This window comes from Thalassophryne amazonica, chromosome 15, assembly GCF_902500255.1.
Source record: "Thalassophryne amazonica chromosome 15, fThaAma1.1, whole genome shotgun sequence".
In the NCBI taxonomy this organism is placed as follows: Eukaryota; Metazoa; Chordata; class Actinopteri; order Batrachoidiformes; family Batrachoididae; genus Thalassophryne; species Thalassophryne amazonica.
Window position 1 is genome coordinate 56,761,394 of NC_047117.1, and position 26,141 is coordinate 56,787,534.

Consider the following 26,141-nt stretch of genomic DNA (forward strand, 5'->3'; position numbering starts at 1 on the left):
TTGAATAAATTTGCAAAAAATCGCAACAAAAATCTTTTCACATTTCCTTTATAGGGTATTGTGTGTAGAATTTAGAGTAAAAAAAATTAATTTCATCCATTTTGGAATAGGGCTGTAACATAAAATGTGGAAAAAGTGAAGCGCTGTGAATACTTTCCGGATGCACCGTATACAACTCCTTTGCCATTGACCTAAATTCTGGCAGTTTGGTCAGTCTCAGCATTTTTATATATTTAATCAAGACTTCAGCAAAGCATGAAACATGAGCTAAAATGTCTGCTAGTCACAAATGAACTTTTGTGCAGGCAGGAAAACACTGAACTGGACAAGTTATTAAAAATGATACTGGATACACATGTGCCTAATATATGACCTCGCCACACATTTTATTAACACCCCTGCTGGGTCATGCAGAATCTGGGAAAGCTGGGCTTAAATCACTGAAGGGCCTGTTGCACCCTGGCAGAGGTACGTGCAAAACTGAGTGTTCCTCTTGCATTTCATAAGTGCTGCTTTGAACATAAAGGTTGGTTTCTTGCTGCATAGGATGACAACAAAAGGTTATTTTCTGCATGACTCAGGATGCCTGCAATACTCACAAGTGAATATGTGCACACATGCAAGGCTCATGCATGTATGTGTGCAATTTATCAATGGAAACTTGTGAACTAATCTCAGCAACTTTTTGTCCTGAACTCCAGCATCAGTTATTTCCACCATGTAATGAACAATCGTATCAAATGGATCCTGCGGAATTTTATTCATACCAAATTCTACTCCAGTTAATTCTGCTGTTTACGTTCTGCTCTCTGGTTGATGCCCTGAAATCACTTATCATTTTTGTTCTGATGAAAAGCTTCAAACTTGGCACATGCTGGCTGTCAATTCTCTTACATATGATGTACCAGCTAAAAAAAAGGCTTTTGAGATGATGGCAGAAAAATTCTGAAGTATATCTTTATTATTAATGACTAAAAAACAAATGGTGTCAGATACAACCTCGTGTTTGCGCCTCCTGGAGTTTAACTTCCTACAGAACCAAAATGGTAAAAAAAAAAAACAGCAGCAGTGAACTGGATCAGCGTAGTGATGTAACCTGGGTAAACCAGGTGTTAGTGGTCAAATTATTCTTTTTTTATGCCAAAATCCAAGCTGATCAAAATGACCCCAAGACTGCTCATGCCAATGACCTATCCACTGCCTCAGCAAGGTGAGGAGGACATCTGTTCATATTCTGGACACTTGAGGAGGGCAGGAAAGGTGGAAGAATTCATCTGGAGAGAGGCCTCAGAGGAGATGGAGGACGCGCTGCGGCCACGGCCAGCCCAGGCATCGGGGTGGAGGAACTGACCCGAGTAATCGGAGCAGTTGCTGAGGCGTGGCCGGTAGAAGCCCTGTTGGGGGCGGTATAATTCCTCTGCTGTGTAGCGCTTCATAAACAGGTACACTGACATGACACCCGCCGTCTGGGGAGAGAACAGAGCCTTTACCTTTAAAATAGGAATTTTGTTTTTGTTGTATCAATGAATTGTCTCCATTTGGAATCATTTTAATATTTCTGTAAAACTATGTGACTAAAAAAATGTAACTCACTGTTTTTTATGATTCAGCTGAGAAACATAATTTCTTCATGATTAATGATGCTGCTTTGTGGTTAAAGAAAAACAAAACAGCAGGCACAGAACACTTGAATAATTGCTGAGTTAAAAATGTGTGAAAACGTGGCTGTGAGAGCAGCGTGCATGTTTTTTATTCTTGTTTTCAAAATCACAGCATCTGTGCAATTTTTTGAATGTTTGACAATTAAAAAGTTTACTTTATTTTTTAAAAAGTACAGCAAAACTAGCATATAATGGATTCAGGTGGGCCAGTGAATTTTGTCCATTATAACTGAAGTCCATTATATGTATAAAACGGACAAAATCTGTTATATGTATATAATGGATTAGTTACAGTCAGGAGGCCCCGAACGATATACAGGGAATACCCAGCACCAATTAGGCTTACGTTTTTCCTCAATTAAACGCCTGACCTTGAGTAGGGGCCTGCCTCATTTAATGATCGGGTCAAAACTTTGTCTGAATAAGCACTGCGCATTATGTGCACTAAAAAGATTACATTTGGACAAGTCACTCTTTTTTCTATGTCCGCTACAGAATGGTACCTTAAAATCCTAAAGTCTGATTTATGCATCTCCAACTCTGTAATCCATGGCTATGCAATGACATGGATGTACACGTGACCCTTTTAAATTCTCTGTTGTGTCTTAATGCAATTTACAGCAGGAAGAGTGGCTTTTTTTCTGGATTAATTTGTCCTTCAAAGAGCTCCATTTCTTTACATAATCATCAACCTCCAAATCAACAGCATGATACGTATATTTTCCTCCATAAATTGCGGGTCATTTGAGCATCTTGTTCCGACTCCATGTTGTAAAGTTGGTCATATTTGCGGACTTGTCTGCCAAACGTATTTGATCCATGATAGAAATGTAATCAGCGTGCGCACTGCAAAAAACTTTTAAAATAAGACGGCAAAGGAAGGAGTGAAAATGTAAAAGTGACAAATCACATCCTTTTGCGGTGTCAGTCATTTAGCAGGTGTGTACATCAGGCTCTGGAGAGGGTTTGCAACCCCGCAGATGGCTCTGATCTAAAGTGGCTTGGTTACCACACCCAGGAATATGTGTGAAACCTAACACCATATTACAGTTCAGGCAACAAGCAGCATTTTGCTAATAATCACCGGCCTTGAAATACACCCTGCCTCATTTAGGCCCTGTGTCTAAGCACGGTTAATCATGGAAATACGGTACTCACTTTCCTCGAACCGGTGAGTGTCAGTGCTGAACTTAATTTCGTACCTCTGTTACTGGGCATATCAATCAATCAATCAATCAACTTGTTTCTTATATAGCGCCAAATCACAACAAACAGTTGCCCCAAGGCGCTCCACATTGCAAGGCAAGGCCATACAACAATCATGAAAAACCCCAACGGTCAAAACGACCCCCTATGAGCAAGCACTTGGCCACAGTGGGAAGGAAAAACTCCCTTTTAACAGGAAGAAACCTCCAGCAGAACCAGGCTCAGGGAGGGGCAGTCTTCTGCTGAGACTGGTTGGGGCTGAGGGAAAGAACCAGGAAAAAGAGATCTATCACTAATGATTAAATGCAGAGTGATGCATACGGAGCAAAAAGAGAAAGAAACAGTGCATCATGGGAACCCCCCCACAGTCTACGTCTAAAGCAACATAACCAAGGGATGGTCCAGGGTCACCCGATCCAGCCCTAACTATAAGCCTTAGCGAAAAGGAAAGTTTTAAGCCTAATCTTAAAAGTAGAGAGGGTATCTGTCTCCCTGATCTGAATTGGGAGCTGGTTCCACAGGAGAGGAGCCTGAAAGCTGAAGGCTCTGCCTCCCATTCTACTCTTACAAACCCTAGGAACTACAAGTAAGCCCGCAGTCTGAGAGCGAAGCGCTCTAATGGGGTAATATGGTACTACGAGGTCCCTAAGATAAGATGGGACCTGATTATTCAAAACCTTATAAGTAAGAAGAAGAATTTTAAATTCTATTCTAGCATTAACAGGAAGCCAATGAAGGGAGGCCAACACGGGTGAGATATGCTCTCTCCTGCTAGTCCCCGTCAGTACTCTAGCTACAGCATTCTGAACCAACTGAAGGCTTTTTAGGGAACTTTTAGGACAACCTGATAATAATGAATTACAATAGTCCAGCCTAGAGGAAATAAATGCATGAATTAGTTTTTCAGCATCACTCTGAGACAAGACCTTTCTGATTTTAGAGATATTGCGTAAATGCAAAAAGGCAGTCCTACATATTTGTTTAATATGCGCTTTGAATGACATATCCTGATCAAAAATAACTCCAAGATTTCTCACAGTATTACCAGAGATCAGGGAAATGCCATCCAGAGTAACGATCTGGTTAGACACCATGCTTCTAAGATTTGTGGGGCCAAGTACAATAACTTCAGTTTTATCTGAGTTTAAAAGCAGGAAATTAGAGGTCATCCATGTCTTTATGTCTGTAAGACAATCCTGCAGTTTAGCTAATTGGTGTGTATCCTCTGGCTTCATGGATAGATAAAGCTGGGTATCATCTGCGTAACAATGAAAATTTAAGCAATACCGTCTAATAATACTGCCCAAGGGAAGCATGTATAAAGTGAATAAAATTGGTCCTAGCACAGAACCTTGTGGAACTCCATAATTAACTTTAGTCTGTGAAGAAGATTCCCCAATTACATGAACAAACTGTAATCTATTAGACAAATATGATTCAAACCACCGCAGCGCAATGCCTTTAATACCTATGACATGCTCTAATCTCTGTAATAAAATTTTATGGTCAACAGTATCAAAAGCAGCACTGAGGTCCAACAGAACAAGCACAGAGATAAGTCCACTGTCCGAAGCCATAAGAAGATCATTTGTAACCTTCACTAATGCTGTTTCTGTACTATGATGAATTCTAAAACCTGACTGAAACTCTTCAAATAGACCATTCCTCTGCAGGTGATCAGTTAGCTGTTTTACAACTACCCTCTCAAGAATCTTTGAGAGAAAAGGAAGGTTGGAGATTGGCCTATAATTAGCTAAGATAGCTGGGTCAAGTGATGGCTTTTTAAGTAATGGTTTAATTACTGCCACCTTAAAGGCCTGTGGTACATAACCAACTAACAAAGATAGATTGATCATATTTAAGATTGAAGCATTAAATAATGGTAGGACTTCCTTGAGCAGCCTGGCAGGAATGGGGTCTAATAAGCATGTTGATGGTTTGGGTGAAGTAACTAATGAAAATAACTCAGACAGAACAATCGGAGAGAAAGAGTCTAACCAAATACCGGCATCACTGAAAGCAGCCAAAGATAATGATACATCTTTGGGATGGTTATGAGTAATTTTTTCTCTAATAGTCAAAATTTTGTTAGCAAAGAAAGTCATGAAGTCATTACTAGTTAAAGTTAATGGAATACTCAGCTCAATAGAGCTCTGACTCTTTGTCAGCCTGGCTACAGTGCTGAAAAGAAACCTGGGGTTGTTCTTATTTTCTTCAATTAGTGATGAGTAGAAAGATGTCCTAGCTTCACGAAGGGCTTTCTTATAGAGCAACAAACTCTTTTCCCAGGCTAAGTGAAGATCTTCTAAATTAGTGAGACGCCATTTCCTCTCCAACTTACGGGTTATCTGCTTTAAGCTACGAGTTTGTGAGTTATACCACGGAGTCAGACACTTCTGATTTAAAGCTCTCTTTTTCAGAGGAGCTACAGCATCCAAAGTTGTCTTCAATAAGGATGTAAAACTATTGACAAGATACTCTAACTCCCTTACAGAGTTTAGGTAGCTACTCTGCTCTGTGTTGGTATATGACATTAGAGAACATAAAGAAGGAATCATATCCTTAAACCTAGTTACAGCGCTTTCTGAAAGACTTCTAGTGTAATGAAACTTATTCCCCACTGCAGGGTAGTCCATCAGGGTAAATGTAAATGTTATTAAAAAATGATCAGACAAAAGGGAGTTTTCAGGGAATACTGTTAAGTCTTCTATTTCCATACCATAAGTCAGAACAAGATCTAAAATATGATTAAAGTGGTGGGTGGACTCATTTACTTTTTGAGCAAAGCCGATAGAGTCTAATAATAGATTAAATGCAGTGTTGAGGCTGTCATTCTCAGCATCTGTGTGGATGTTAAAATTGCCCACTATAATTATCTTATCTGAGCTAAGCACTAAGTCAGACAAAAGGTCTGAAAATTCACAGAGAAACTCACAGTAACGACCAGGTGGACGATAGATAATAACAAATAAAACTGGTTTTTGGGACTTCCAATTTGGATGGACAAGACTAAGAGACAAGCTTTCAAATGAATTAAAGCTCTGTCTAGGTTTTTGATTAATTAATAAGCTGGAATGGAAGATTGCTGCTAATCCTCCGCCCCGGCCCGTGCTATGAGCATTCTGACAGTTAGTGTGACTCGGGGGTGTTGACTCATTTAAACTAACATATTCATCCTGCTGTAACCAAGTTTCTGTTAGGCAGAATAAATCAATACGTTGATCAATTATTATATCATTTACCAACAGGGACTTAGAAGAAAGAGACCTAATGTTTAATAGACCACATTTAACTGTTTTAGTCTGTGGTGCAATTGAAGGTGCTATATTATTTTTTCTTTTTGAATTTTTATGCTTAAATAGATTTTTGCTAGTTATTGGAGGTCTGGGAGCAGGCACCGTCTCTACGGGGATGGGGTAATAAGGGGATGGCAGGGGGAGAGAAGCTGCAGAGAGGTGTATAAGACCACAGCTCTGCCTCCTGGTCCCAACGCTAGACAGTCACAGTTTGGAGGATCCCAAAAAATTGGCCAGATTTCTAGAAATGAGAGCTGCTCCCTCTAAAGTGGGATGGATGCCGTCTCTCCTAACAAGACCAGGTTTTCCCCAGAAGCTTTGCCAATTATCAATGAAGCCCACCTCATTTTTTGGACACCACTCAGACAGCCAGCAATTCAAGGAGAACATGCGGCTAAACATGTCACTCCCGGTCTGATTGGGGAGGGGCCCAGAGAAAACAACAGAGTCCGACATTGTTTTTGCAAAGTTACACACCGATTCAATGTTAATTTTAGAGACCTCCGATTGGCGTAACCGAGTGTCATTACTGCCGACGTGAATTACAATCTTACCAAATTTACGCTTAGCCTTAGCCAGCAATTTCAAATGTCCTTCGATGTCGCCTGCTCTGGCCCCCGGAAGACAATTGACAATGGTTGCTGGTGTCGCTAACTTCACATTTCTCAAAACAGAGTCGCCAATAACCAGAGTTTGATCCTCGGCGAGTGTATCGTCGAGTGGGGAAAAACGGTTAGAGATGTGAACGGGTTGACGGTGTACACGGGGCTTCTGTTTAGGGCTACGCTTCCTCCTCACAGTCACCCAGTCAGCCTGCCTTCCCGACTGCACGGGGTCTGCCAGGGGGGAACTAACGGCGGCTAAGCTACCTTGGTCCGCACCGACTACAGGGGCCTGGCTAGCTGTAGAATTTTCCACGGTGCGGAGCCGAGCCTCCAATTCGCCCAGCCTGGCCTCCAAAGCTACGAATAAGCTGCACTTACTACAAGTACCGTTACTGCTAAAAGAGGCCGAGGAATAACTAAACATTTCACACCCAGAGCAGAAAAGTACGGGAGAGACAGGAGAAGCCGCCATGCTAAAACGGCTAAGAGCTAGTAGCTACGCTAAGCTAGCGGATTCCCAAACAGGGAATCCGACACTAGACAGGCTGTGGAGCAGCACAGGTAACGCACGACAACAGTGCTAAAAAATAAAATAAAATAAAAATAAAAATCCACTGGACAGGCTGTGGAGCAGCACAGGCAACACACGACAACAGTGCTAAAACAAAATAAAAATCCACTAGACAGGCTGTGGAGCAGCACAGGTAACGCACGACAACAGTGCTAAATAAAAATCCACTGGACAGGCTGTGGAGCAGCACAGGTAACGCACGACAACAGTGCTAAAAAAAAAAATAAATAAAAAAAAATAAAATCAAAATCAAAATCCACTGGACAGGCTGTGGAGCAGCACAGGTAACGCACGACAACGGTGCCAAAACAAAACAAAAAACCACTAGACAGGCTGTGGAGCAGCACAGGTAACGCACGACAACAGTGGTAAAAAATAAAATAAAAATCCACTGGACAGGCTGTGGAGCAGCACAGGTAACGCACGACAACAGTGGTAAAAAATAAAATAAAAATCCACTGGACAGGCTGTGGAGCAGCACAGGTAACGCAGGACAACAGTGCTAAAAAATAAAATAAAAATCCACTGGACAGGCTGTGGAGCAGCACAGGTAACGCACGACAACAGTGGTAAAAAATAAAAATAAAATAAAAATCCACTGGACAGGCTGTGGAGCAGCACAGGTAACACACGACAACAGTGGTAAAAAATAAAATAGAAATCCACTGGACAGGCTGTGGAGCAGCACAGATAACACACGACAACAGTGCTAAAAAATAAAATAAAAATCCACTGGACAGGCTGTGGAGCAGCACAGGTAACACACGACAACAGTGGTAAAAAATAAAATAAAAATCCACTGGACAGGCTGTGGAACAGCACAGGTAACACACGACAACAGTGGTAAAAAATAAAATAAAAATCCACTAGACAGGCTGTGGAGCAGCACAGGTAACACACGACAACAGTGCTAAAAAAAATAAAATAAAAATAAAAATCCACTGGACAGGCTGTGGAGCAGCACAGGTAAAAATCCACTGAACAGGCTGTGGAGCAGCACAGGTAACACACGACAACAGTGCTAAAAAATAAAATAAAAATCCACTGGACAGGCTGTGGAGCAGCACAGGTAACGCACGACAACAGTGCTAAAAAATAAAATAAAAATCCACTGAACAGGCTGTAGAGCAGCACAGGTAACACACGACAACAGTGCTAAAAAATAAAATAAAAATCCACTGAACAGGCTGTGGAGCAGCACAGGTAACGCACGACAACAGTGCTAAAAAATAAAATAAAAATCCACTGGACAGGCTGTGGAGCAGCACAGGTAACACACGACAACAGTGCTAAAATAAAATAAAAATCCACTGGACAGGCTGTGGAGCAGCACAGGTAACACACAACAGTGCTAAAATAAAATAAAAATCCACTAGGCATATCCTGACTGCTCTGTCCGGTACATGCAAGGGGGTTTTTAATGGGAATACATTACGATACGGTGGGATATTTTGTTCGATGTGAGCCAAAATGCGTTATACAAAGGTATGCACATAAGTGATAACGTGTGCTAAAAATAAATGATGCACAGCAGAAAATACAAGGGAAGTGCTTCATAACAGGAAAGCAATGACAGATTGTAGGAAAAGTTTTTCCCTCTGCTGTGCATCAGTGATGTTTAGCACACACAAGCACAATGAGTTATATGCAGTGCGTATTACATGGAAAACCATACAAAAACATTCTGACTTTTGCTTTTGTCCGGTGAGCGTAAATATCCGGTTTATATGATGACGGTTTAGGCGAGTTTTACTGTACTTAGAATGCCAGCGTGCACCAATTAAATTAATGTTACATTAACATGTTATTCTTATTTATATCTGCAGAATGAAATTTAGTAAATCAAACAAGCTGAAAAACCCAAGTAAATTTTTCATGCATTAATGGTGAATGTTCTTTTATTTCTACTGTTTGTTTGTTTGTTTGTTTTTCTTTGGCTGATGACAGTCGTAACATCACAGGGGTGGAATGCAGAATGAAGCAGTAGTGTATCGACTGACTGATGGAATTTCACACAAAAATGTACATTGCATCAACTTTTAGTGCTAAGTGGGCATCTACAATATGGTTAAACCTCCATACTTTATGAATTACATCTGAATGCTTTACATAAACATTAGAAAAAACAAAAGACATTTTACTAAAAAGCTTGAATAACTGATGCTTACACTAAATATTTAGATAAATAATTCACATTCACCAAAATAGTGCATACATATATATATATATATATATATATATATATATATATATATATATATATATATAATACAATACAATATAATATAATATAATATATAAACTATATGTTTTGTTGCAATAATGGCTAAATGTGGGAGAATGGAACCATTAATTTAAACATTTTTTAGTTTGATAGTTCGCCATATTTTTCTACACCTTTTACCTAAAGGACACTGTGCTAGAAAATGAACCAAAATGATGGCTTTACAAAAGCATACTTTTTTTTTACTTTACTTGTTTGTTTTTTTAAGGATGGTGCACTAATTCTAATTGTGCTGTGTGAGAAGGACAGCTGTCTACTAGTCTGCCAGCAATTCCTCTATCTGTATAAATAAACACAGGCTGGTTTTGCTGTTTGCAAGTAAGAACTGTGCTTTTTTTTTAAAGCTTTATCTTAAGTTGCTGTGCATGATATTTGGATATCAAGCAGAAAGAATACAAGAATGAAAGTTTTTGAGACAATCTTTGACTCAGAAAACTATAAAACACTATAAAATGCTGAAAGCACCCATCTGAAAGACAAAGTGATGTTACCTCAGTGAGCAGAAAGGAGATGGCAGCAAAGGCAAATGACCAGCCATACTTGTAGCTGAAGTACGCTTCATTAGTTTTGGTCCTATTCAGCATTTCATCATTGATATTGGAGATGTAGAGCACCAGACCAACAACCAGAGAAAGACCTGAGGGAGTGAGAGGCAGAGGACATAGTTATGATAACAATTGATGGAAAGAGATACTAAAGTCAGGTGGAATATAACGTACTGGTATGACTGATATCGTTCAAAGCATTTAATTCAAACAGAAGCAGCATCAGTCATTTCTGCTTCAGTCTAACTCTCATTATCACATACAGTAGTGTTCAGAATAATAGTAGTGCTATGTGACTAAAAAGATTAATCCAGGTTTTGAGAATATTTCTTATTGTTACATGGGAAACAAGGTACCAGTAGATTCAGTAGATTCTCACAAATCCAACAAGACCAAGCATTCATGATATGCACACTCTTAAGACTATGAAATTGGGCTAATAGTAAAAAAAAAAAGTAGAAAAGGGGGTGTTCACAATAATAGCAGTGTGGCATTCAGTCAGTGAGTTCGTCAATTTTGTGGAACAAACAGGTGTGAATCAGGTGTCCCCTATTTAAGGATGAAGCCAGCACCTGTTGAACATGCTTTTCTCTTTGAAAGCCTGAGTTAAATGGGACGTTCAAGACATTGTTCAGAAGAACAGCAGAGTTTGATTAAAAAGTTGATTGGAGAGGGGAAAACTTATACGCAGGTGCAAATAATTATAGGCTGTTCATCTACAATGATCTCCAGTGCTTTAAAATGGACAAAGAAACCAGAGACGCGTGGAAGAAAACGGAAAACCACCATCAAAATGGACAGAAGAATAACCAGAATGGCAAAGGTTCACCCATTGATCAGCTCCAGGATGATCAAAGACAGTCTGGAGTTACCTGTAAGTGCTGTGACAGTTAGAAGATGCCTGTGTGAAGCTAATTTATTTGCAAGAATCCCCCGCAAAGTCCCTCTATTAAATAAAAGACATGCAGAAGAGGTTCAAATTTGCCAAAGAACACATCAACTGGCCTAAAGAGAAATGGAGGAATATTTTGTGGACTGATGAGAGTAAAATTGTTCTTTTTGGGTCCAAGGGCCGTAGACAGTTTGTGAGACGACCCCCAAACTCTGAATTCAAGCCACAGTTCACAGTGAAGACAGTGAAGCATGGTGGTGTAAGCATCATAATATGGGCATGTTTCTCCTACTATGGTGTTGGGCCTATATATCGCATACCAGGTATCATGGAACAGTTTGGATATGTCAAAATACTTGAAGAGGTCATGTTGCCTTATGCTGAAGAGGACATGTCCTTGAAATGGGTGTTTCAACAAGACAATGACCCCACGCACACTAGTAAATGAGCAAAATCTTGGTTCCAAACCAACAAAATTAATGCATCGCAGATGTGAAGAAATCATGAAAAACTGTGGTTATACAACTAAATACTAGTTTAGTGATTCACAGGATTGCTAAAAAAGCAGTTTGAACATAATACTTGTAGTTTTGAGTTTGTAGCGTCAACAGCAGATGGTACTATTATTGTGAACACCCCCTTTTCTACTTTTTTTTACTAATAGCCCAATTTCATAGCCTTAAGAGTGTGCATATCATGAATGCTTGGTCTTGTTGGATTTGTGAGAATCTACTGAATCTACTGGTACCTTGTTTCCCATGTAACAATAAGAAATATACTCAAAACCTGGATTAATCTTTTTCGTGACATAGCACTACTATTATTCTGAACACTACTGTACAGGGTGCATTATTTCAATTCTAAATGTATAAATTTCTACTTTCAAGCCACAATAGGTACCAGACAATATGAAGAAGATTCCAGAGACAAAGGCCAGGATTGTGCGATGGGGTCGGATGTGGCCGATGTTACTGAGTACAAAACCAATGAACATGAAGAAGAGGCTGACCAGGGGGAACGGTGTGGCAGAACGAATCATCTCTAGAAAAAAGCAGAAAAGTGGGAGAAGTTTAAAACGTGGTGGCAGCAGACAGATTTTATGAGGAGATCCTCGACAGTGACTTACAGGGGGTTATATACACACTTTCAGCAAGTTAATGCTGGTCATCAGTGTTTTAAAAACAATATTAAAGTTTGGTTAGCTTGTGGGTGTGTCTGGTAAAAACAAGCTTCTTCAGTTTTCAGACCAAAGTTATGTAGTATAGTCTCTACATGAAGATAAATATTTGCAGAACTCTTGAGGACGTTCTATATGAAATCCCAAAGTCAAGTCTGGAAGCAGGTCCTGTCGCCGTGCATTGCCACATTCACCACACCACAGAACCAACTCGGGTCCTGTATAGCAACCACAGATGCAGACAGCTGCTACCCTCAACAATAACGCACCGACATACTGTGTCATGCCCATAAAAACGTGCCGGATGTCTAGAATGTCACAGGTGAAAATCTCTCACAGTGCAAATGACACATTTCACCTGTGTTCCCAAGTAACCTTTGATCTGAAGTTATTTTAGCGGTACCCCGTGATCCTTTGAAGAGATCTAATACCGAAGACATCTAGTCCTCAGTTTAGGAAACCAGTTAGTAGACAAGTCTCACAACCAGAGTCCTGTCTCACTGGACTACAACAGCCTGTGAATGGCAATTGCAAAGGAAATCACTTGATTCTGTGTGATTTTCGCTGAGTGGTGCGCGTCCCTCGCTTCACTCACAGGGTGTCGCCAGTGTCACGCCTGGATTTAGAAATTTTTCAAAGTTGGTGAGGTGACAACGCTCCTCCCAGTTTATTCCCAGAGTCATTGCTGGTGTCCTATGACCCTCTGAAGGCACGCACTGCGACTCCTAACATGAGAAATTCATGAGAGAACTGTGAGTGTGTGTGTGTGAGGTGGGGGGGCACCACAATTGCAGAGATGGAGATGGAGAGGAATAGCCACTTCTGGAAGTGGCTAAGCTGCTGTCAGCCTGGCCCCAGTTGCAGGATATCAGGACTTCTGAACTTATGCATTTAATGGATTGTGGAACACAAGTTTACACAAGTGCAGCACACAGCACTGTGTCATTTTGAATCTATTTTTATCTCGAGCATGCTCTCTCTCTGTCTCTCTCCCCTCCCTCTTTCTTTCTCTCCCCCCTCTCTCCCCCTCCTTCTCTCTCACGGTCTCTCTCTCCCTCCTCTCTCTCTCTCTCTCTCTTTCTCTCCCCTTCCCTCTCGCTGCTCGTGTGGTGGGAGTTCTATGATGTACTCATTGTGAGGAACACATGATCACAGGAAATATGATGGCACACTGTTGTTAAATGACACACTCCTCAGTTCCAGCTCCAACAGTGCACATATGTGTCAGGAAAATCTTTCTGTTAAATGCGGTGATGTGGAAATGTGGTGTCATACGGTGCATCTGACAAGTATTCACAACACTTCACTTTTGTTATGCCTTATTTCAAAATTGATTGAATTAATTTTTTTCCTCAATGTTCTACACACAATACCTCATACTGACAATGTGATTTTTTTTGTTTGTTTGTTTGTTTGTTTTTTGTTTTTTTTTAGATTTCTGGAAAACTAAGACACTGCATGTACATAAGTATTCACAGCCTTTGCCATAAAGCTCAAAATTGAGCTCAGGTGCATCCTGTTTCCATCCTTTCTCTCTCCCTCTCTCAGCACGTGGTGGGAGTTCTATGGTGTACTCATTGTGAGGAACACATGATCAGAGGAAATATGATGATCAGATGATGAATTCAGTTGATTGGACATGATTTGGAAAAGCACACACCTATCTAGATATAAGGTCCCACAGTTGACAGTGCATGTTAGAGAAAACAAACCGAGCACAAAGTCAAAGGAATTGTCTGTAGACTTCTGAAACAGGATTGTCTTGAGGCACAAATCTGGGGAAGGGTACAGAAACATTTCTGCTCCTTTGTAGGTCCCAATGAGCAGAGTGGCCTCCATCATCCATAAATAGAAGAAGTTCAGATCCACCAGGACTCTTCCTAGAGCTGGCTGCCTGTCTAAACTGAGCGATCGGGAGAGAGGACCTTAGTGAGGGAGGTGACCAAGAACACGAGAGTCACTCTGTCAGAGCTCCAGCATTCCTCTGTGGAGAGAGGAGAACCTTCCAGAAGGACAACCTTCTCTGGAGCAATCCACCAATCAGGCCTGTTTTGGTAGAGTGGCCAGACAGAAGCCACTCCTTAGTAAAAAGCACATGGCATCCCGCCTGGAGTTTGCCAAAAGGCACCTGAAGGAATCTCAGACCATGAGAAACAAAATTCTCTGGTCTGATGAAAAAAAGACTGAAATCTTTGGCATGAATGCAAGGCGTCATGTTTGGAGGAAACCAAGCACCATCCCTACAGTGCAGCATGGTGGTGGCAACATCATGCTGTGGGGATGTTTAACAGCGGCGAACACGAGGAGACTAGTCAGGATGAGGGAAAGATAAATGCAGCAATGTACAGAGACATCCTGGATGTAAACCTGCACCGACACTCTCCCTCCAACCTAATGGAGCTTGAGACATGCTGCAAAGAGGAACGGGCAAAACTGTCCAAAGATAGGTATGCCAAGCTTATGGCATCATATTCAAGAAGATTTGAGGAGGTAATTGTTACAAAAGGTGCATCAACAAAGTATTGAGCAAAGGGTGTGAATATTTATGTACACGTGATTTCATAGGTTTTTTATTATTATTATTTAAATAAATTATCAAAATAAAAAAATCATGTTGTCATTATGGGGTGTTGTGAGTAGAATTTTTGAGGAGAAAATTAATTTAGTCCATTTTGTAATAAGGCTGTAACATAACAAAATGTGAAAAAACTGAAACGCTGTGAATACTTTCCGAATGCACTGTGTGTCCATCAGAACCAAAACACAGGAGGATGGAGGAGGATGTATTTGTGTCAAATCAACATGCAGAGCCACCTCAGATCTGTTGTGGAGACCCGAGTGGAAAAAAAACAAGGGAAGAGCCAAAAGGACTTTCAATGTTTTTATCGAGTAAGTCAAATTGAAGGATACACACCCCTGAAGGGTTGCTGGACATCGCTGCGTCACAGAACAGAAGCTGTTCCAGCCTTTGAACGATCACTGTGCACGGATTTTGGAGCCAACATGACCCCTGTGAGGAAAGCACGAACAGGCAGGAAGTATGAAGACATGCTTTCATTAAAGGCACACACTGCCCAGATCCAGCTCCAACAGTACACATAATGTGTCTTTAAACCGGGAAAATCTTTCTGCTAAATGCTGTGCCGTAGAAATGCAAAGTTATATGTCCATCAGAGCCAAAACGCAGGAGGACGTATCTGTGACAAACCAATGTGCAAATCCACGTTTGATCTGCTGTGGACATCCTGAGTGAAAAAACAAAAAACAAGGGAACAGCCAAAGGTACTTCCAATGTTACTGCCAAATAAATCAAATCAAGGACGCAAACCCCTGAAGTGTTGCTGGACATCGCTGTGTCACAGAGAAAAGCCTATTCCAGTGTGTGAACAATTGCTGTGCACGGATTTCAGGGCCAACGTGACCCTTAATTGGAGTAAGTGGAAAATAGAAATAGAAAATTGATGGATTAAATAAGGGACATGGAAGACAGGACACTAGATCCAGTAGGAACATCATTTTGCAAATCAGTGAGTGTGCTGTCAGATTTAATAATATTATTTTATTTATTTATTTTGCCATTACTGGGAACAGTGGGAGAATTTCCACAGTCTACTCACATAGATATCAGCAGGATAATAAGGGCTGAACACTTTGTGTGCAAACATATCATTCGTCTTCCACTACAAGTGGCCACTTCAGTGAGATACCAACTGTGACATTGTCACTCATTCACGTTTTTGGTCGTGAATTTGTTTCTCCAACTATTCTCCAACAGTCACGCGCAGCCAGACAGGACTCGATGACAAGAAGCACCAGAACCTAAAAGACGTGAACCTTCTTTCTCCTGCAAACATATTGGAGTCACCAAACACCTCTGCCCAGAGATGTCATGACTCCATAAGTTCTTTCCAGATATCTCTTGATCTCCAAAGGCCGTGGATCCAGATACATGAATGGCACTGCCAACATAAGAAAATCTTTCTATAAGATCAGCGCTTTCAGGGCTTGGGACTCCGGCAAGGACGGTCGCATTCCTCCCCTCTCCTCTCCTCCTTTCTGTTCTCTATCTCTGCTCCGACCTTCAAAGTCCCAGCTTCACCAGACTGTGAATTCTTCAAATTATGATTTGGATTAACTATGGAATTGATCAGCTGGTCTCTCAGCGCCATTGACACCATTTGTTTTCTACAAGGAGATCAGGGTTGGGGGACCCTGCATGCACTGATGGAACCTACCCAGTGGGCTATGCTCTCGACGCCTGAGAGAATGGAGTCTGACATGTGGCTCCACTCTCTGTGGAAGACGTTGAGGATTCATTCGTATTCGCTTTTATGGTGGGAGGTTTGGTGCTGACTGGTTTGTGCGCTGCCCTGACCCACAGGAATATTAGCAAGATGGCTGCTTCCAGAATTTTGTCCCCTCATCAGTCCGTCATGTTTAATGAGTTGGGCAATGCTGTGTAATCTCAGACTGCGTGAACTCTTGAACTCAAATGCAAAATGGATTCCATCTCAGAGCAAATCACTGCATTGCAAAGGAATGTACTGCTGAGGACCAGAGAATATTCTTCATAAATTTGGACTCTTGGCGGTCAGAGGTGCAGTAAATAGAATTCTGTATCTCTCCGCCAAACATCAACATGGCAGCCTTATTGGCTCCTGAAGACCAAATTCCCTGCTCTTCCCCCAGAAGGATCTATGGCCTTGGTGGAGGAATTCGGCTCCCCTTCTCATCTCTGCCCCCCTCCAGCCTGCTGTTGCCTAGCAATATCAGACTTTACACACACACAGACAGAAACTGTCAGACTTTACACACACACGGACAGAAATTGACAGAAATTTAACTCATCTGCACATGATGCATGTCTCCCTCCCTCCTCCCTATTACCCCCCCCCCCCCCCGTCTCTCCACTACCCTCACCCTGGCTTCCTCCTTGCCACCTCGAAGGCAACGCGGTTTTTACTGCTGCAGCCTTCAACCCCCAGGCTGGGCGGCGCAGGCCCCTCCTGCTGCGGCATTCACCCACTTTGCCTCAATTCGGATGACGGACTGCTTCAAGTTCAGTGCACATAAACAATGTCAAATGTATATGTGTTGTCTTTAATTTTGATGTGTGCCATTATTATGGTAAACAAGTAATAATTGTGGATTAATTGCTGTATCTTGTCTGAGGTAATTGGAGTGTAAACATAGTTGCCCTTTTTTGGGATCAATAAAGTTGTCTGAAGTCTGAAGTTCATTGGATACAGATACGCTTCTGATGGCTGAGTCCAGGAAGTCATTAAAAGCATGGATCTTAGTCTTGATCAGTGGTGGGCACAGCTAACCAAAAAGTTAGCTTCGATAACCATTAATCTGCTAAATGAAAAGTTAAATTTTATAAAGCTAAACTCATAAACCCCCCAAAATTTAGCAGAATTTACAGCTAAAAACTAAACCGTTAACTTTCAGTATTGACTCCAGTACACTGGCAGCTATTGACACAACGATCAGCGCTTCTGTCTCATATCAGCCTTCTCTCAGCAAAAGAGACCTGGTGACCAGAGAGAAAGAGAAGAGAAAAGAAAGAAATAATTTATTTTTCACCACATACAGACTTGCAGGCGTATCACACGAGTCATGCACAGGCAGACAGTTTTGACTTATGGTTAAAATTTTAAACAAACTAATTCCAGACAAGTTATTGAAATTAACGTCACCTACGTCATTTTACAAAGTGAAAATATCAGCTATATGTTTTAGTTTTAAAGTAATGCACTAATCTTGAAGGATTGATGATTATTTTTCTCTTCCTTTCTCTCTGGTAGGCAGCTCTCCTCTGCTGGCAGAGGATTGAGTGCAACCATTCATAGCTGTCTGAAAAAACATGTAACAGACAGGCACTAAATTCTATGATTTCAGACTTTCCAAATGTTTTTAACTGTTAAGCTTTATTCACTATGTTCGCAAAAATATGTTAGCAGTCTGAAAGTTGTCGGAACTAAATTTATCGGAAGCTAATTGGTCCGCTGATGGTTTTCAAAGTTATCTGAAAAGCTAATCCACTAACGAAAACGTTAGCTTCAATAATTAGCAGTTAGCAGAACTGTGCCCATCACTGGTCTTGATCCACCACAATCAAAAGCACAAACACTCACGACTCCTCGCTTAGCCTCTCAACAAGTGCTGGAACCAGGGCATCCATTGATTCTGCAAAGATCACAGCATGGTTCATGAAGTCAATGTCGGTAAACCTTTCCTCACTAACAAAGGCAAATAATCCGCTGATTTACACAAGCCTACCCAATATCCAACAACGTAAAATGTAAAAGGTAGACTGAAGCACATTTTGCACTGTATAACCCCTTTAACCCCTTAACACCCATTGTCGCATATATGCTACAATCTCTGACTCAAATATGCAATTTACCAAATTGACCTGTATGCCCGTTGTCGCAAATTTGCAACATACCATCATTATTATTATAACATTATAACATAAAGTCATTACCAGAATACCCAATATTACTATCTAGTTTTTGTGCAAAAGTGAAATTAATAATCTCAACATTATTTACCATCTAGTTAAAGGCAAAAACACACACAAAACATTTTTTTATATACAGCTATATAAATTCGGGCGTTAAGGGGTTACATTCAGGGGCTATGGGTAGAGGTTTAGAAATCAAGTAGTTAGGAAATAATATTGTTGAAAGGTCTATTGCATTCTGATTTGCTCCTATAGTTTGTACAAACCCCAATTCCAATGAAGTTGGGACGTTGTGTAAAATGTAAATTAAAAACAGAATACAATCATTTGCAAATACTCTTCAACCTATATTCAATTGAATACACCACAAAGACAAGATATTTAATGTTAAAACTGATAACCTTTATTGTTTTTGTGCAAATATTTGTTCATTTTGAAATGGATGCCTGCAACACGTTTGAAAAAAGCTGGGACAGTGGTATGTTTACCACTGTGTTACATCACCTTTCCTTCTAACAACACTCAATAAGCATTTGGGAACTGAGGAAACTGTTGAAGCTTTGTAGGTGGAATTCTTTCCCATTCTTGCTTGATGTACAAATTCATTTGTTCAACAGTCCGGAGTCTCCGTTGTTGTATTTTGCGCTTCATAATGCGCCACACATTTTCAATGGGCAACAGGACTGGACTGCAAGCAGGCCAGTCTAGTACCCACACTCTTTTACGACGAAGCCACGCTGTTATAACACGTGCAGAATGTGGCTTGGCATTGTGTTGCTGAAATAAGCAGGGATGTCCCTGAAAAAGTCATTGCTTGGATGGCAGCATGTGTTGCTCCAAAACCTGGATGTACCATTCAGCATTGATGGGGCCATCACAAATGTGTAAGTTGCCCATGCCATGGGCACTAACACACCCCCATACCATCAAAGATGCTGCCTTTTGAACTTTGTGCTGGTAACAATCTGGATGGTCTTTTTCCTCTTTTGTCCAGAGGACACAACGTCCATGATTTCCAAAAACATTTTGAAATGTGGACTCATCAGACCACAGCACACTTTTCCACTTTGCGTCGGGCCCAGAGAAGGCGGTGGCGTTTCTCCATGTTGTTGATGTATGGCTTCGCTTTGCATGGTAGAGTTTTAACTTGCACTCGTAGACGTAGCAATGAACTGTGTTAACTGACAATGGTTTTCTGAAGTGTTCCTGAGCCCACGCAGTAAGATCCTTTACACAATGATGTTGGTTTTTAATGCAGTGCCGCCTGAGGGATCGAAGGTCACGGGCTTTCAATGTTGGCTTTCAGCCTTTCTGCTTATGTGTAGAAAGTTCTCCAGATTCTCTGAATCTTCTGATTATATTATGGACTGTAGATGATGGAATCCCTAAATTCCTTGCAATTGAACACTGAGAAACATTGCTCTTAAACTGTTGGACTATTTTTTCATGCAGTTGTTCACAAAGTGGTGATCCTCACCCCATCTTTGCTTGTGAACGGCTGAGACTTTTGGGGATGCTCCTTTTATACCCAATCATGACACTCACCTGTTTCCAATTAGGTGTTCTTTGAGCATTCATCAACTTTCCCAGTCTTTTGTTGCCCCGTCCCAACTTTTTTGAAATGTGTTGCAGGCATGCATTTCAAAATGAGCAAATTTTTTGCACAAAAACAAAAAAGTCTATCAGTTTGAACATTAAATATCTTGTCTTTGTGGTGTATTCAACTGAATATAGGTTGAAGAGGATTTGCAAATCATTGTATTCTGTTTTTATTTACATTTCACATCATGTCCCAACTTCACTGGAATTGGGGTTGTATGAAGATGAGTAATTGTGCTCTGAACAGTGACACACTGCTGCTGTAAAGCTGATCGGGCGTTCAGTAAAAACAGCAGAGTGGCTGTTTGTGGGTCGGTGACATGAACTCTGACATTCTGTCACTACAAGTGTCATTTATGTGATATACTGAGATGATACGATGTGTCACTTCATGTGTTTGTGGATCTGAGGGAGTATGTGTGATGTGTTTGTAGCTTGGAATTGGGGTTGTAATTATTATTGTCTCTTTGTTTTTTGTTTTTTTAGAATTGATTATAGGATTGTCTTATTCTCTGACTTGCCACACACTCACGAATGTTAGAAGCTTGTAACATTTAATTTTATCTCCACTTCACTGGGTGTTCATGTGAGGTCAGATTTTAAGGCTTTATTGCTAACATATAAAATTCTAAATGGACTAGTGCCTTCTTATTTGGTAGATCATGTAAAGCCTCATGTATCTGCCCGTGCTCTCAGAATACAGGCTCCCTGTGTATCAAAGGTAAAGACGAATGTAATGTCACACAGCACTTTTTTTAATCATGGACCTTTTCTGTGGAATGGTCTCCCATGAGAGAAGTCAGTCTATTTCTGTTGAGTCCTTTAAATTCAGACCAGAGAAAGTATGAGTTAATCAGTGAGATAGGAGTCAAGCTACCAATATATCTAGGTTTGATTCAAAGTCACACTACCTGTTTGTATCCTTGGACAAAACATGTCATCTGCATTCTCCCAGTGCAAGGAGATGTAAATGAGTACCAGTCTTAACTGGGGAAGTAACCTGTTCCATGGGACGAGGTGCACCACATAGCGCCACTGATAAATAAAATAAAACAAGCTGTGCAATTAGTGAATATCACTGGGTTGATATAAATAATCAAGGTTGGGTAGGATTACTTTGAAAGAATACATGTGGATTACATGTATGTATGTACATACATTTTTTATTACTTGTAATCTGATTACTTTTGGATTACATTTCAAAGTAATCCTACCCAACCATGTAAATAATACATAAAAGGGGACGCAATACAGAACCCCACGGTTAAATAACCCGGGTTAAATAAGAAAGAATGTCAACTCACGGAATTTGAACCTACATGTTCTGATTACCAGACAGAAACATTACCGCTGCACTACAATCACTGTCTTATAACAGGAGCATGAAGTAGCTAAAATTAACAAACAGGTAAATGTATTTAAAAAACAAAAAAAAAGAAATAAAGCACTGTGATAACTGACCAAACGGCATTTGGTACGGCGTATTTCTGCTCATACATGACTGAAAGTGGCGTAGTTGTCATACTGTTGGCTTGTCGTGGTCCTGCAGCACACTGCTCACAGCCCTCACAGCCCAACAAGCATGTACTGCCAGATGTGACATTCAGATCGCCTGCTGTGTGTCTAAACAGACTGACAGTCTGCTTTTATGTTTTTGTGTATTTCCACACAAGCACAAGCACACACACACACACACACACACACACACACACTTGTCCGTCAAAACACGGGGCGTATGCTGCAGCTGTGATATCCAGAACTGGGGATGTCTCAACAGCTGTGGGCAGCCTGACACGCCCCCTATCCTGTCAGCGCACAGACCAAGATGTCACTCTGTGATCAGATGAGATGCCTCGCCTGCAGGGAGGGGGGGCACAAATCACACATACACATGTGTTGGGGGGGCAGGGGGAAATGCGTGAAGTGTTGTGGGGGGAGCCGACACTCTGGCACGCCTCATGTGCAACTTCATAGTCTTGGGGCACTCAGACAAATTTCACTGCTAGCTCAACAGTGATTGTCTGCTGACTGTTGTCGTGTTAATAGTGTGAGTGGTCACATTTTGTAAGTGCCAAATGAGCAGTGTTAGGTGTTCATGTGTGTCAGCTGGAATTTGTCCGACACCTGCCATGAGAGGGTTCTATGAGCTCCCACAGTGCATACTCTGTCTTTCAGCCACTGGTGTGCGCAAATAGTTGTAGCAACAGGTGTATGAGGCAGCTACGATTTTACGTCTTGCACAGTTTTCCTGCTTCATGTGCACTTTAAGCGCAAATCGGCCAAATTCGCACTATGTGTGAAGGGGCCTGAATGATGGTGAACCATCACTGCAGTACATACCGTACTGACTGTGAAGGAACTTCTTAGAGTCAAGCCATCACTTTAAATGAGTGCAGTCTATACTCACTTTGTGTGGCAAAGCATCTTCAAGAAAAACTGAAGGTTCAGCTGGTTCAGACAGAGCTCTGGGAAATCTCTTTCATCAATGATTGATTTGGCATCAATGCAATCACTGACTAAACAAATGTAACATATTTTTCTCTGGGACTCTGAGCTGCTCTGTTCAATTATCCTGTTATTGCAAACAATGATTTAGGTGTGTTTTTCTTGGGGAAACATTTCTGTCCTTGCATGTGGTGACGATGTTATCCCTTGTGTTTAGTCTTGTTACTATGACCATAGCAGATGGTCAGCCTGCTTAAGGTTTCTTTCTGCAAAATTAAAATGCTGAAGAGGTTTTTCCTCACTGCTATGTTTGCTCACGGTGTGGAATATTTGCATGTAGTGCTTTGAGGTGACATCTTTTGATTTGGGGCTGTATACATAAAGTGAATTGAGTGAATGGACTCGTCGGTCTGCCTATGTATCCATTCATTCACTAACTGCAATTTAGGTCTCAACAGTGACATTTTGCATGTTTTCTCCACAGCAATAATGACAGGGTATTTTTGCTGCAGTTAGTGTTTGAAATTGCACTCAGGCATACAGGTGGATGTATTAATATTGAACTTTAAAACAATAATGAGAATAGGTTTGTATTTATTATGGACACTGCATTTCCAGGCTATTTGGTAATTCCTGTACTTGTTACCACTGTGCACTTTTCTGGGAATATTTCTAAATATTCACCACCTGCTCATGGTGATTTATTGCTTGTTAAAAAAAATAAGCAGATGCTGTTGTCAGGGTTGCAGTCATTTAGTATATACCCTGTAAAATGCTGCTGCCTGTTCTTTATCTCCGGTGAATAAAACAAGATCTGTCCTTTTATTTGTGGTCAAAGCTGCTTGTCTGCAGTGTCCATGTATGTGTGTGTAGGCACAACCTTCAGGGGTCTCTACTAAATTAAATTAGGGGCTGTGCTATATTTTTCATCCACTTAAGTGGACGTCTGGTGTGAGTGATTGTTTCAGGAATAATACAATGGATCTCTATTGGAGACATCTGGACTTGTGTAATGTGACCAAAACCTGAGGCCATCAACATATATGTGATAATGACTTGAAACATAAATGGAAAACAACTCCCCTTTAACCTTCCTGAACAATTTTATGACTCCACTTTGACTTGATATATAGTACTTTTCAAGACACAGCAGTAAAAATGACATTTACTTTTGTTGTTTGCACATCGTTTCAAACATTGTCATTTCAGTGCATGTTATTTAAGTGAATGAAATTGATAGATAATGGAGCATTCACAGTGGTTTGTGATCAAAACAACCACAGACCCCCACGGACCTGATACATGAAACAAACAGTTTAAATGTAGGGATAAGAAACAACTAGGAAAATGGAAATAATAATTTCTGATATGTGAATATTACTTACTCAGGACGCTAACGGTGGATTCAGAGGTCATATGGACGTTTGTGGGCTTGACATACTCTATGGTGAAACACCGGCCTTTTTCCTCTCCTGGAACAAAGGAGGGGAAAAAAATCAAGTCCACAAGATTCTGAAGTAGATTTAAATTACAGCTCTTGTGTCATTTTATTATATATATAATAGTTATACCAGCAAAATGTTAAAAACAACAACAAAAAACCCTTTATACAAAGAGACCTGTCATGAAAAAAGTAAGGACTGGGTTTCATAATTTGATTGAGCGTGCTATAATGACTGAAACTTCGAAATCAAAAGAATAATTTGGAACCTCAGCTTGCTTATGTGTGAAGATGCTGACAGTAACTTCACTGCAACTTGCAAGTGAAAGTGGAATTAGAAATTTGTGTGATATAAAACATTCCTTCTGCTGTCAGGTTTTTGTAAAAAGAACACCCATCATTAGAGGTTAACACGTTTTTTTTTCAACACTTTGCCAAAGCACAAAGTTGTGTATCTGGATATTAACACACAACTACACATGTGAAAGTCGTGTTGTCTTCAACACATCACTCACTCCAAGCGCTGCACAGCAGGTGATACAGTGTGTTTTATCCTGTGTAATTAGCTTTCACAGTGCACGCTGTGTGCTGATAATACACAGTTCATTTTGACTTCAGCACATTATCGTGTGAGCTCAGAGCAGAAAGACTCTGCTCAAGGTTACAATTTGTTAGTAAATAAATACACAGCTTTCAGAACTGTTTGGTTTTTTAAATAGTTTACAGAATAGAGGTTCTTAGTAACATTTAACTGAAATAAATCAACCTGAATCAAATCAAGAGTGTAGTCTGAGATATGTTGCATTAAGTCACTGCTAAAACAATTACATGACTGCAGGATGATTGCTTCTCAAACATTCATAGGATTGTGGAGGGCATGGGCATAAAAGCAAGCAAGCCCACACAATTATAGCCCCAAACCATGTGATGCCATAGTAGTTGCATACATGTATATATCAGTGGAATTAATATTTGCTGACTAACTACTTGATTCAGCCTCCATACTGAAGATGCCAATGTCTTGGAGACTTCGGACAGAGTCCTTGATCACCAGATGAGAGTCTAAAGCCCTGGTCCCACCAAATAATGAACAGTGAATAATGAGCCACGCAGTATATATTTTTTGGTACGAGAGGAGGCATTCAACAATCGTGGGAGAATAGTGGCTCTGATAGGCTCTTAGAGGCAGAATATTCGGCTAACGAGGCTCATCTCTGAGCGTGGTGCTAATTTCAAGAAGTTCAAAATTTAGTAACAACAGCGTGGGCAGTTTGTGTACAGATTACTACGAGGACAAACAAGGATTTTAGAGGCATGTTTGTGGTGATGACAAGGCTGTTAAAAGGCCATTAGCCGAGCACCTGGCAGCTACGAGGTATTTTGGACAGCCTATTTTGGGTTCAGCCCTTTTGCTCACTACAGTTCCACCTGCTTTGTGCACCGGACACTGTATATAAAATAATTATTTTGTAGCTGATTAATCATTTTTTGTCAGAGCTTGGAAGTTAAAAACACCTCTAATCACTTCTGGAATCACAGAGGACTGTTTCATCTGGACCCTTTTTCCCCTCTCTCTCGTGCACTGAAGTGGAGAACGTATTTGGAACAGCTTAAAAGGTAAGTATTTGTAATGTTTGTATTGTAATAGCTTGGTAAAACAGTTGCATGTTCATTCCTTCTTGCAGCTGTAACAATATGTTTATGATAGATTTAACATCTTGTTATGGATCAGATGAGCTCCACTGTGTGTGTGCGCACTGGCGCAATGACTGGCACCAAAGACGAGCATTTACGCAAAACGCCAGCTCGCAAATGAGTGATTTTGCAGTCAATAACGGATGAACACAAAGTTAAAAGTTTGATCATGGTGTCAAAATGACTGTGTTTAAAGCCACAAAAGCAACAAAGCCAGCGAGAAGAAGCGCGAAGGCGACTGTCCAGGAACGCAGA

The 26,141-nt window shown here is 40.7% G+C and overlaps 1 protein-coding gene across 1 annotated transcript in view; it reads right to left on the minus strand.

The window, feature by feature from the left end:
* Window positions 1-1,166: 1,166 nt before the first annotated feature.
* The window catches only part of LOC117525926 (voltage-dependent calcium channel gamma-5 subunit), a 72,000-nt gene continuing 47,025 nt past the window's right edge, over window positions 1,167-26,141 (minus strand). Inside the window, exons 3-6 of the mRNA XM_034187880.1 lie at window positions 24,136-24,222; window positions 11,961-12,101; window positions 10,115-10,260; window positions 1,167-1,466 (exon numbers count right to left, since the gene is read on the minus strand). Coding sequence (XP_034043771.1) covers window positions 1,203-1,466; window positions 10,115-10,260; window positions 11,961-12,101; window positions 24,136-24,222 — 638 coding nt within the window. The 3' untranslated portion in view covers window positions 1,167-1,202. The remainder of the gene's footprint in view (window positions 1,467-10,114; window positions 10,261-11,960; window positions 12,102-24,135; window positions 24,223-26,141) is intronic.